This window comes from Aythya marila, assembly GCF_965140915.1.
Source record: "Aythya marila genome assembly, chromosome: 9".
In the NCBI taxonomy this organism is placed as follows: Eukaryota; Metazoa; Chordata; class Aves; order Anseriformes; family Anatidae; genus Aythya; species Aythya marila.
The window spans coordinates 12,124,057-12,137,301 of record NC_139050.1 but is presented as its reverse complement, the minus strand read 5'-3'; the positions used below and the strand labels follow the sequence as shown (position 1 = coordinate 12,137,301).

The 13,245-nt window shown below is 38.2% G+C and overlaps 1 protein-coding gene across 3 annotated transcripts in view; it reads right to left on the bottom strand.

Annotated features, from left to right (window-relative positions):
• The window catches only part of FARP2 (FERM, ARH/RhoGEF and pleckstrin domain protein 2), a 71,508-nt gene that overhangs the window by 23,822 nt on the left and 34,441 nt on the right, over window positions 1-13,245 (bottom strand). For all 3 annotated transcript variants that reach the window (XR_014318116.1, XR_014318117.1, XM_082767185.1), the window contains exons 8-13: window positions 7,749-7,896; window positions 7,173-7,262; window positions 5,623-5,786; window positions 5,408-5,476; window positions 3,498-3,555; window positions 2,526-2,775 (exon numbers count right to left, since the gene is read on the bottom strand). Coding sequence is in view for 1 of the 3 variants with exons in the window: in XM_082767185.1 (XP_082623311.1) it covers window positions 2,526-2,775; window positions 3,498-3,555; window positions 5,408-5,476; window positions 5,623-5,786; window positions 7,173-7,262; window positions 7,749-7,896 (779 nt within the window). In the remaining 2 variants the exon portion in view is untranslated. The remainder of the gene's footprint in view (window positions 1-2,525; window positions 2,776-3,497; window positions 3,556-5,407; window positions 5,477-5,622; window positions 5,787-7,172; window positions 7,263-7,748; window positions 7,897-13,245) is intronic.

The following is a 13,245-nucleotide window of genomic DNA, read 5'->3' as shown; positions in this document are numbered from 1 at the left end:
TCAAGTTACATAATGTAGTTATGGAAGGAAACCAGACAAAAAACTAAAAACATAAAGGAACCAGCTTTTGACACAACTGAAGACCTCCTCCAAATGCCTATTTACAAAAGTCACATCTATGACAATTTCCACAGGTATGAATAAAGTCAAATCAAGAGCTACAGAACACACATTCAACAGGAGAAGAAGAAAAAAAACAAACACACACATAGCACTTACAAACAAAAAAGACCAATTAAACAGCTGTACATTCCTGTAAGTTCAAACTAGTTCTAAATGTGCTTCGATTTTCTGTGCCACTGGCAAATGCGACAAGTTTCTAATGGAACAACAGTGATCCCATTCAAACACAACCACCACAATGCTAGTAAGTACCGTGAGTACTAGTCACGTCTTGGTAGGTACTGAACTAGAAGAAATGGGTGACTAAAGGATGTTTTACCTTGTCATATTCTACTACACATTGAGAGGAATTCCCTTGAATTTTTAGTTATCAGAATTTTGTGAAATACTGGTATTTTGTAAATGTTTGACTAAGAAGGAAAGCCTTTTGGCAATACAACAAGTAAGAAAACTGATATGAAATATTGAATATAATATCATACTTATCACAGTAAGCTGCTTATTCTGGAGGCATTGATTGTACTAGTACTGCACTATCTCCTCCTTTTAATAAAAAAAGCCTATATTTTAAAGAAAAAGTTAAAGCTGTCACCAGATTTCCCCGCACCTGTCTTTCCCCAGATCAAGTACACTTTTATGAGCTAATTTGTAAGCACTTTTTTGCAGCATAATTAAATCAAGAAAAAGGATTAGATAAAAATGCAAAGGGGATTAAGTGCTTTCGCGGTCTATGCATGCATCTCCAAAGTACTGAAAAGCAGAAGTGTGCTTTTTTGTTGCTCAACTGTTGAAGGCACTTTGTAGTCATAAAATACGATTGTCTTCACAAGAAGTTTTGTTGGCTCCCATTTTCATTTGATCATGTCGCATAGTTCTGTATCTTAAAACTATCCTTCATAGTTGACAAGAAGATTATCCTTTTTTTGTTTGTGGAAAAAAAAATCACACAAGGACTCTCACTGCAGTGCAGAACAGCAGCTAATTTACAGGTTGTGGCTTCTCATTAACAAACATTTGCAAGAATAGCTGTTGTGTTCAGCATATTATAGCACTCTTACAGACGTGTTCCTAGCCAAAAAAATCCTTCAACACTGTAGTTTGTGACAAGTCTGCATGAGTGAGCTGATGGCTCTTAAATTCTCCAAAATCAGTGGTTTTTCCTACCTATAGTATTTTGAGGACGTTGTAGCTTGTTATGAAACATTCTGGATGTAGTTTGATGCATATAATGCAGTACCAGAGCTAGGATGCTTTAAGAGAACTGAAGAGACACAGGAAAAAAAAATCACTTATGGTACGTGATTTAAAATCCAGCTAATGGATTAGAGTTTTCTTGTTTAAAGTGACTGACATCACACCTTTCTGGCTTCTAAGCCTAAACAGCTTAGAGAAATCCCTCCTAAAAATCAAGAATCAATGATTGACATGTGCTTTCTCTGTCCAATCTTCCTGAGAGAGATTTTTTAAATTATTCTGAAAGTCAAAAGTGAAGTTCTCACCAGCTGCTTGAGCAAAAGGATTACTAAAGACAAGGTTTACATCCAGTGGTGCAGCAGTTTCAGAGTCCCAGGAGTCTGTATCTGTACTGCTAGAGTCTTCCGTGGTGGTAGGTGGATAGCTGAGCTGTTCTAGCTGATCAATGATGTCACTGAACTGGAAGGCTGAACTGGACTCCGAGCGGATTGAGTAGGCTGGGAAGTTCACCATCGAGCTCGCCTCCGAATGGTTAGCGGAGCTGTAGGTGTGCAAGGAGGACGTACCGTTTAGGGGCAAATTATTGAGGGAGCTGCTCTCAGAACGGTTGTTGATGAGTGAGCTCGTTTCAGAAGGGCTCAGGAGGCTTTGCATTCTGCTTGCTTGTGCCTTAACCTCAAACAACTCCGAGGTATCTGATGGCCTCTCATTGCCATTGAAATCACTCTCTTCTTCAAATTCATATTCGTCTTCCATATTCATATCTACCGCTTCTGTTGAGTACCTGTCAGGGCTCGACTGAGAAGAGACTGTATTTTGTTGAAGGGCATCTTTAGTTAAGCCAGTCAACTCTGACGCATGCTTCGAAAAATCAGAGCCCTTTAACTCCAAACCGCTGTACACGTATGAAAATGCCTCAGAGCCCCCAGCAAAAAAGGAAATTTCTGCTGGGTCGTCATCAATAAATTCCTCTGACACCTGTAACTGTGAATTTGTCAATGTGAAAAGAGGGGCGCCCCTACTGCAGTGCTGATGCTCTTTTTCAGCGACAAAACCACCTGTGGTAAAGTCATCCTCATCATTGTCATTTTTACAAAGAGCCCTACTCTCCTTACTGCTCTTCTCTATGTCTAGATCTAAACCACAACCACTCTCAGCAACAGGACACGTAGGGTTACAGTTTCCTGCAACACTACCAAACCCAACACCTTGGAATGACTGGAACGTGGGAGATCCAGGCTGCTGCATCGATTTCCTCCCTGTTTCTTCTACAGGCGCTGCAGTATTTTTCTCTGGAATCCTTGTGTATGGCACTCGGGGGTCCAAAGAGGAAGGGCTGGTTTCTGCAAAGATGGGCAGGACAGTAGTAGGAGTGGCCGATGAATGAAATGAGTGGAAGGGGACAGTCGCTGAGGCAGGAGACCCTGGGGTTCTCAAGCCCTCAGTGAATGCAACACTCTGAGGAAAAGAAAGTAAGAAAAAGAACAGGTAACAAGATTTTTATAATACAAACAAAAACAAAACCAATGTCTGTCTCCTGACACAAAGGGAATGCGTGCTTCAACAATGCTCACTTTATAGCAAATAAAACTTTGCATGTAGAAATAGATCTAGCATCCCCAGTAAGAGGCAAGATCTTTTTTCTCCAAATTCTGGTAACCAGCTGGAAAATTGAAACCATGTATTTTATAGCCTCTGCTGAATAGCATAAACAACAGAAAATAACACAAAACAAGAACTGCCAAATCTTGAGTGCTTCCTTAGCCTCTCACATATAATGCAAGCACATTCAGTGAAACAATAAACTGTTGCATTTATACATCTATTTCTTGCCTGTGGCTGTAGAAGGCATCTATACAATGAATTTAAGACTTCCACAAAAAGAAGGCAGATAGTAACTGAACACAACCTAATCCTCTGAAAGAGTAACATACTAGGAACTATGACATCTTCTGAGTTGAACTCTGAAAAGGAAAATATTCACCTTAGACCCCATCAGCTACAACTATCAAAACTGCTACTACTGGCAAAAGAAGAAAAACCATGCATCAGGGACAAAGATTAAACAGTGCAACTGATTCCAGACAAGAACTGCACTTAATCACCTTCCTACGCAGTCACCTTGGAAAGGTGCTTGTCAACTCTACTGATTGCACTGCCTACAGTGCTGCAGAACTAACCTGTTTTGGCACGTCTGTGTTTGAAGCATGAGTGGACACTCTGACTTTGCTGTGCCTCCTGCAGAAAAGAGAGCATCCTGTGAGCATCCAAGACATCAATCAGCCTTCTCCCTTCCCTCTTCAGCTATTTACATTCTAATAGCCAATAAAAAAGTCTCAAGATGTATTTTATTAGATTCTGTTAATAACTAGTTCAAGATTTAAAAATTGACAATTGTTCTAAATTGAACAACACAGGAGTAAGAAACATACAGATAAGCAAGATCCAGATCATTCATACCACTGAGCTCAAAAGCAACATGGGGCAAAAGGATAGATTAAATAGCAGATTTAGTTTCTTCCTTTGTCATCAATATAAACTTCTAATACATTCTGGTTTTGAAACTATTCATTTGTAATCTGTAACAATGATTATAAATAACATTTCAGTCAACCATCTAGTTAATGGCATATAACATTCTATATGTTAAACTCAAAAAAGTGGTATCCTGCATCACAGTCATGGTTAAAGTTATTCTATGGAAATCATTTACTAGAAAATCAACCTATCATAGAATCATTTAGGTTGGTCAAGACCCTTAAGATCAAGTCCAACCATCAATCTAGTACTAAACAAGTGACACTTGTCATCTGGCAAAGGAGCTCAACTGTAGTCCAAGACATTAAGTACATGAAATGCAAACTTTCTGAAATTCCTATTAAGCTCTTATAAACTTTCAGATAAACAACTGTGAACAGTTTCCCACATGTGGATAGAATGGGTTTCATATTCAAGTTTAAGCGACATAATTTCTTAATAAAAATGCACACTCCTTATGTATGTGTTTAGAAACAAATGACTATTTAAGGTCACTGTTTCATACTTGCAGAACCCAAGACCAACTGTATGCGCTACCACAGGCTACTTGTGCAATTTTAGACACAGTCTCAACTATGCTGCAGTTTTGTACGGATTACTCTGCTGTACATTATATCCTACATCAGGTAATGTCTATAAATATCAGTGATTGTCAACATCAGTATTTAGATTGACCTCAGGGTGCAACCTCTGCACAAGAGAAATGACCCACTACTGCCCAGGGATGCTAGCTGCGTTATGTTCTGAAAATAACAATACGATGAAAATCGTGTTCAAAAATTGAGAACTACGACAATGCTATTTTGGATTTAAGCTTGAGTTTGATGTTATTGCGTCAGCTGTTCTTCGGCGTCCTTCTATCAAGCCACTCTAATTCCTAATACTGCAAAGCAATGACGACGAAGTGATGAGGACTCAATATTTGCAGCTTAATACTGCCAAGAAAGGAGACCACTCTCCCTGTGGCACTGTTCCCAAACTTATTTTGGACTTTCTAGAGTCAAATCAACTCTAGCAGCTATTGTATTGCAAAACAATATATACAAACCTCTTTCACTGCCTAGTTAGCAAGTTGAACTGTCTTACCTTGTGACAATATAAATACTAGGACACGGGAGACAGGTACACAATAGGTTCATCACTATTAATATGTGGAAGTACAACATTGCAAAGCATCAGGCTACGTCAGCTTCAGGAAGAATGGATGAAAACAGGGCTCTTAATTAGCACTACCCCTTGCTCAAATACATGAACAGGGTGACATACATGTGTCTTCAAAATACACTGAACTTCTAGATTTCTAAGTCACATGCTGCCCACTTAAATTAAAATGCAATACTGAAACTTTTATGCGCTTCTTTACATCGTAAAGAGATTACAAGTTGGCAAAATATTTAGTTCAGCTACCTTAAATTTGAAGCAGGCATTAGTAATGAAGAAGTCAGCTAATGAAAATGCCTCCAAGAATCATTTAAAACCATTGAAATTTAAGAAATAAGGGTACTGTGAAAGTCTCAACTACATTTCACCTTACAAAATAATTTGCATTTACCTTTCATACGGAGTTTTTCTCATCCCACTGTCCTTAATATAATCCACTAGCTGCTTTTGTGTTCGTCCACTGTGAACCCACAAAAGAACAAACATTATGAAATGCAGTGTATAAAAATTATAAATGAGATTATTTTAGAATACTTTTTCCTTTTCATCTCATTTTCTAAGATACAAGCAATTCAGCTTCAATAAATTCATTATGTTTCTTCGTACCTGTATCTAAATGATGACCCTCTGGTGAAGAAGACTGCTTTAGCCTTTGGCTTTGGCTGATCAAAGAGCCTAAAAAATGTATGATATTCAACACAGATTTTCCAGAAGTTTTTACACTCATCCCTACTTCCCAAAAGAAACTCCAGCGTATCTTGATATGGACCCTGGGAACAGAACACAAAAAGCAAGTAGCACATAAAATGGCAACAGAATAGAAAAGGAAAGTACAAATACATCCCAACAAAAAGGCTCAACTACAGTGAGATACAGTACCCTGCTAAATCACTTCTCATATGCTTTAAAGCAATGGATATGATTTTGAAAGCAGTATAAATCTTTAATAGCTTTCAAAAATATTTGTTAACATGGAAAATGGAAAAATACTTAAAATGCACTCAACTAAGACTTTAGTAGCATGCTGGATATATTCCATGTTAAGAAACACTGATTGTAAAATTTGCAATTTGAAAGAAATTAAAATATTGACGTGAATAATTAGTGATTTTAAAATACTTTTTCCTTAGAAGATCTGATGTTTGTCTTTCACTTCATGAGATTTGGAAGAGGCAGGAAAACGTTGCATATATCAGAATACAGTTATCACATAACATTTCTGAGGGTCTCTTTGGGACACGTACACAGCCAACCTGTCCAATTTCAAATTTCTGAGCTACACGTACCTATTTGATACCCATATATTTTTTTTTCCATTCTAATACAACCCTAAGTTGAATGTAAACCTGTATTACAGTATGGAAGTAACAAAGGAAGCACCAGTAACTTTGATGACATCCGCAATAAAAAACATCTATTGTAAATCAGCCAAGCATGAAAAATAACACTTCTGCTATACAGACATATAAAAAAGATAAGGCTGTAGTAAGAGTAATCACATAGATCTTAAAAGTAAGCTCCAACAACATAATCTCAGCCAACTACTGTTTCCTGAGGCATATCACGTTACTTCATTCATATTTGAATCAAGAGATTCTGTACCAGATTTTTTTTTTTTTTTTTATTCAAGCAGCTTATATTCAACAAGTTCCTGAATAAAACAGTCATAGAAAGTAAATGCCTTTTGTATCAGCTGTGTACTAGATAGTTCTCCTAAGGAGCTACAGTCAAAAGCACTCCCTAACACGTTTTTATGTGAAATAGAAAGATTTACTATGTCAGTGCTTAAGTTAGCTCAGCTCAGTTTGACTATAATGGAACAGAGAGCTCATATAAGCCATTTATATCCAAGAAAATTATTAAATACTACTTTTTCAGAGTAAAAGTACACAGACAGGACACACCAAATACTTGATTTTAATTGTTTTTCTGTCATATTTACACATGTGTATGCCTATGGCAAAGATACAATGAGGCTGATACACAAAGCTAGAATCGTTGATAAGACATGGAGTGAAAAAGTAAAGATTTTTATTTGAATAGTGAAGCCAAGCCTAGTTCTCTGAAAATGATTTAAAAACTAAATTTTTTCATAATTAAAAAAATATTGTTTTCAACACTGACAAGTCTGTTATTACGACAGAACTTACACAGACCTCTGGGTGGAGTTTAATAAGGAATCGTTTCCTCTTGAAGCTTAGTTTTCGGACCTTTGACCAGTTAAAGGTATTGATTTTTGTATTGCCCTGAAATGAAACAATAATAGTTAAAAGTTTGCAGAAGTTTCAGAAGAGCAACAAACCAATTTCTGATGCAGGCATACAGATGCATGTATGCGCACACACACCCCATCCCATTCTGTTCAATTCTTATTTCTTGTAATAATATCCTGTTAAGCAATGTTATCTTTTAGTACAAGACTAACTACAAAGCCTGCGATGTTTGTGTCTCTCTGAGCAGACACTAGAAAACTGAATGGAAACCCAGGAAGCTGGAATGGAAAAGAATTTTGTAACCCCATAGATATTCAGGATATCTTATGGTACAAGCAAGATTAGGGTTTTTACTGTATTTTACTTAATACAATAATTTGTGGGCCTAAATGATACTTTGTTGACCATAAAAAATGTGCTAGATTTTGCAACCAGACACACCTGAAATTAAAATGAGACTTACTCCCAAGACACGCTAATGAAGAGACAGATGCACCTGGTAGGCTCTGCCCACCTTACCTGGAATACCAGCACACCCATGTGTGAAACAGCTAGGTTAATTTTTGTGCCCTCACGGTCAGATGCAAGGTGAAATCTGATGCCATACATCTCCAGTTTCCGAGCAATTTCAAGCACCTGGAAGTCTGATTCAGCAGGAGTTTGACCTCTGTCATGAGGAAGAAAAAGGAAGTTTTAAGATCGATTTGGTTGTACAACACCGACAACATAGCTAAAATACTTAAGTCATGACTCTGGCACTAAAGCAGAATTTTCTGTCTAATCCAGTTTGGCAGTTTCACTTCACATTAAGAACTATAATGAGACTTTTTTAATAGGAGGAACATGCAACTGCAGATGACCAACCTAAAACGTCCCACAGACCGAGGCACTGAAACAAATGCTAACTAGTTCAGCTTCAGCATTTTCAATTTCGGAACAATGAAGTTCAGCAAATGAGAATTCAATCCACAATACCCATTATTCTTCTTGCTTGTATACACACTAATATTAACCAGACTAAAAGTGAGAAATGGAAGTCTTACGTAACCAGCATGACAAAAACAAAGCAAACACTGCAAGAGTTTCAGGTAGGGTTTCAGGATTGCATTAGAACTATTACACTAGCACGTCTGGGTGTAAACCTTTCCCCCAGTCTTAGGTGTTTTATTTCCTCCTTGTCAGGGAATCAAGAGCAGGATTTTTAGAATTGTTTCTGAAGTATCACCTGTTGTTGAAATAACGTTGAAACCATGGGGAAGATCTATACAAACACAGCATCCCCTTTCTGAGCATGCACAAAGTCCAAGCAAGTAGGGAGAATATTACAGATCCTGTCAAGCACCAGTCACAGATTTTGCATCCATTTATTTCCCTGTAGGTTTGCTAAGTCCAACAAGTGAAAATTTATTTTCCTGTACTACAGCACGTCCAGTATTTTCTTTTCCCACACATTTTTCTCCACGAGGGGGAGTTTGCTGGGTTTCTGCACATTTTCCTGCTAGTGCCTCACGAGCAGCAGGCTTGCTGCAAGCAGGGGTGGCTGCGGTCAGGCTCCTCTGCACAGTGAACACAGGAGCAGGGGAACCCTTCGAGCTGGAGACACGGAGCAGCTAAAACACCTCTTGGCCCTGACACATGGGTGGGGCAGGGCTCTCAAACCACAGAGACAGTAATTGTGAGGGCCAGGACACCAAAATATGGACCACCCCAAAATGTAGCTCTTAAAAGCACCCACTGAAATACCAGTCCTTATATTGGTGAGGCGTTTTCCTTATGATTCAAAACTGCTTGAATCATTCTGGGTGGGTCCAGACTGGAGTTTTGGGATACTCCGAGAGGAAACAGAGGCTGCTGTGGAGATTAAGGAGCTCTTGCTGTACAAAGTACTCCCATTAGGCTGCAAAATAAGAAAGTCCTTAATGCAAACAGAAGCTTGTTGGCACACTGACTGTCTATGGCAGTCCCTAAACTAAAAGCATGGCAAGACAATGCTGCAGGCCAATTTGGGGCATAAACATGGTCCAGGAGAGCAGGCTATGACAGTGAGGCTGAAGGCCTTCTCCAGCACCAACACCACAGCACCACAAGCAGCACAGCTGCTGCTGGGGCACTGGTTGGCAGGACTGCATCAGCTGCAGCCGTATGCAGGACATCACCGTCTCCCTGCTGAAAATGATGAGAAATAACAAATTACATTACTTCCAAGCAAGAGCGAGAGCTACAGCAGCCATCCACGCTCGTGCACTGGTGGAACTGTTCCTGCAGCACACAAGTTTACTAGGATAAATGTAATGCCACAAGGGAGACATGGGAGTAAAAACTGATGATTATTCTATTTAGGACCAATTAGGGCAGAAACCAGGTTAGATTCCTGCACACACGGTCAAAGACAATTTTTTAAAATCCCGTTTCCAAGGACTTGCCTTCCTTGCATAAATGTCTTCCATCTCATTAAAACAGATGACAAACCATTTATCCCATGATCTATTTTTGTGTACCACGTAATGCCAACCAACACATCAGTTCCAAATAATTTTGCTGCTACCCTGGCTTGCCTTCCTACACATTCTCCTTCTACCTATCTATAGCCATCTTTTAGATTAAACCGCTTTCTTTTAAATACAAATGGAGAATGTTGAAGTAAATGGTTATTAACATTTAAATGTAGTAAAACAGGAATGATTACAATATTTATATTAACTGCATGTGAGAAATTCATGTCTCAAACTCAGAGACAGTCAAGAAACTTACTTGTTATAACATTTTCTAAATGGGGGTTAGAAGAAATAATGCTTCCTTGGTTCTTAGTATAAAATACTCCTTAGTCTAAAGCACACACATACATGAAAGGGCACTGAGAAAAGTAAGCCTAAAAGCACATACACTTGACGATATGATTTCAACAGTTTTCCATTGCCTTATTCATTCTGGAGAAAAAAAAAAAAATCAAAAACACTACAACAGGAAATCCATTTTGTTTTCTTTTCATTTTTTCCCCACTCTGACTGGAGAAAGCAAGGATTCAGTGAAATTCCTGACTTTGCAAATTCCAACCTTATCCCAATGTCAAAATTATATGACCATGTATGTATAAAGCAATTGTAGAGAACTGTAAAGCACAAAGGAACAAAATTCCAGTTTCAAATGGAAAAATAGATGCCAACCAAACTCCATAAAGAGCAGTGGAGTAGTATTTCAAGCAGTATTAACACCACATATGCTAGTTATGTCTAGGAGCTTAAACTGGTAAAGCAGATTTCTCTTTCCCTTACTGAAATGGGTAATGCTGTAATAAAGCATTTTTATACCGGCTTTAAGCATTACTAGCATTTCTTCCAGATTCCTTAATGGTGTCAAAATAGCTGCAGTAACATGCTTTCTGTTTATTAAACATACAAGACAAGACAAAAAAGTTAGATCATAAATATTAATTTTGGCCACAGCTTCTTGAATTCCACTCTAGGCACACTGTGCTACCACCCACACTAATTCCTGGTATAATTCTTCTGAATAGAGCTGCATTAAGAATGAATGCAATGCTTTGTCTTTAGAGAGGATGCTAAGGTTGCCGAGGCTGGAAGGGAAGGGAAGCAAAAAACAGTATAAATAGCAACCAGAAAATGTGAAAGTATGTTATTAAAAATGTTGAAGAACTGCCCAGTATAACTGATGCAGAATGCCTGCGTTTTATGTTCTAATCCATCAGATACAAGCAAGAGCACGGTGCATCTCAGGAACAATAAAGAATTTTTAAAGGGTGTCCTCATACACAAAACCTGCCCGTACCTACCAAACAAGGAAGAGTCTGGAGTGGGGAAAGCTAGGAGCGATGCCAAGCAGCTCTCACTGCACAACAAACGTTTACAAATGAGGAGCAGTTTCAGAGTAATTACCCTTAGATGTTTGCTGGAGACTAAGCTGTACAGACCAGCCTGAAAACAATCTGGTCTAATTTTGTTCATCCATTAAGCAGATAAATCTGCTTAGTCTTCCCCAGGTCAATGGACAACAGACTACCTTTTACAAGTATTTTCCAGCAAAAACTGCTGTCAGTGCAATAGGTTTTAATACAAAGGTTCCTTACACACACTCATCCAGACAAATATTTGTGAAGTGTTACAATATTCATGTGGCAATCAGGACAATTGCTTCAAATCATGCTGCTAAATGTTCTGTGATGTAGAGAGCTTTTAAAAATCAGTGATTAATACAGAATTTTAAAGATTACGTAATCAAAATGCTGTATTTTCACAGATCGTTTAGGCTATGAAGCAATCTAAAATTACAGTTTTTCTAATTTACAATTTATGATCATCCTGGTTTCTAAATAATTTAAATCACAGACAACCAGGCTAACATGTTGTGAAAGTACATGAGGGTTAACAGCAAATGGAAGTAGATATAAATCTAACAAATCTTCTGTTTCTTTCCTGACACATACACACAAAAATCAGAGCCATTTGAAGGCAAGCATGTTATGTTAAAAGAGAAATCCATCAAGCAAAACAGAATCTACACTTCTCTTCAGGTATCCACTCTCTGATGTTTAATTCTGGACTAAATCACCTCCCAGCAAGCACTCTACTTGCATTACTTGCAGGAAGGCAGAAAGCATTAGATTTTGAGTGTTTGGGACACCTGGATTTAACTGTACAACTACTAACACAGCATCTTCAGAGCATAAACATACCATACAAGTAAAGTAGGTCGAGTTAATTCAGACTCTCGCCAAAGCAAATAAGTAACACGCTGTACCGAAAATACAACTCATCTTGTTTACTGCAAAGTTAAATTTAAAACCCATGTTTTCGTACTTCTGAAAGTAAAAAATAAGTATTTGAAAAATAAATTAAAAAAGCATATTTAATAGAAGATAAGCTTAGAATCCCATCTTTCTGAATACAACCTCCTCAATAGATTTGCCCTTCTTTTGATACAGAACAGAAGGCTCTGTTGTATTCCTTCTCTATCGGTCCTAATCGTTACGGTGAAGCTGTGACATCAAAACACAACTTTCTAATGTGAGGAGACACGCCACAGTGCTATCCACAGAGATGAAGCACCCCCTGCAAAGCCATATGTATCCTCCCATGTTCACAACTCACGTAGGGTACCAGAAGGAATCCTGCTGTGACTCCAGCCTGAGAAAGCCAGATCGACGCTTGCAGATGGGTTTTGCACAGAAAACTACAGCACACTGGTGTATGAGTAAGCGTAGTTAAAATTAAGTAAGGGCTGCAGAGCAGAGACACAGAAAGAGATGAGATGATGCAGCAGTGATCTGGAGATAAGCCATCTCATCAGAAATGGGTTCCCTTTTCTGGAGGCTAAACTTAGGAGATGTCTCTTTCAAAAGTAATCATTAGCAGAAGAAAACAGCAGTCTGACAAAGATAACCAGGGGGGAAATAAGGTGAAATGAAGGAGACAAAGAGTGAAAAGAAAACCCCAAAACAGAACAAAAAAAGCAAAAGGTGTGATAAAAAAGAGAAGAGAGATTTTGCTCATTTAGCAGAACTTCACATTGGCAGGAAGGAGACAAATGGATAAGGTCCATGCTTCCACTTGCTCCTTGTAATGTGGAAATGTGGAAAAATATGTGCAAACTTTGAGGAAATGTGGGACCTTCACAACTCTTACTAAAAATGGAAAAGGGTGGCCAATACTCACTGGGTAAGGAAAGAGAGAGGAGACGCGTAAGGAAGTCCTGGCTATTTTTAGGATTGCAATGCTTCCAAAATTAAATCTGTGTTAAGAAAAATTTTCCAAAGAAGCAAGGAGATTTAAAGCATGCCTTGACGCTATTCAGGTATCACTGACATTTGACTAGCATTTTCTAACCTAAATGCTTAATAATAATCTGAAATGCTTTGAATGTATGCTTCTAAAAACATGGTTTTAAAGGAAGGTTTGCCATCATTTCAACAATATGGTAATGTTAGACACACATCATTAAAGTAATGAAAAGTACACTTATGAAGCAAGAAATCTTTTTGCTTTAACTTTCCTCTTACACG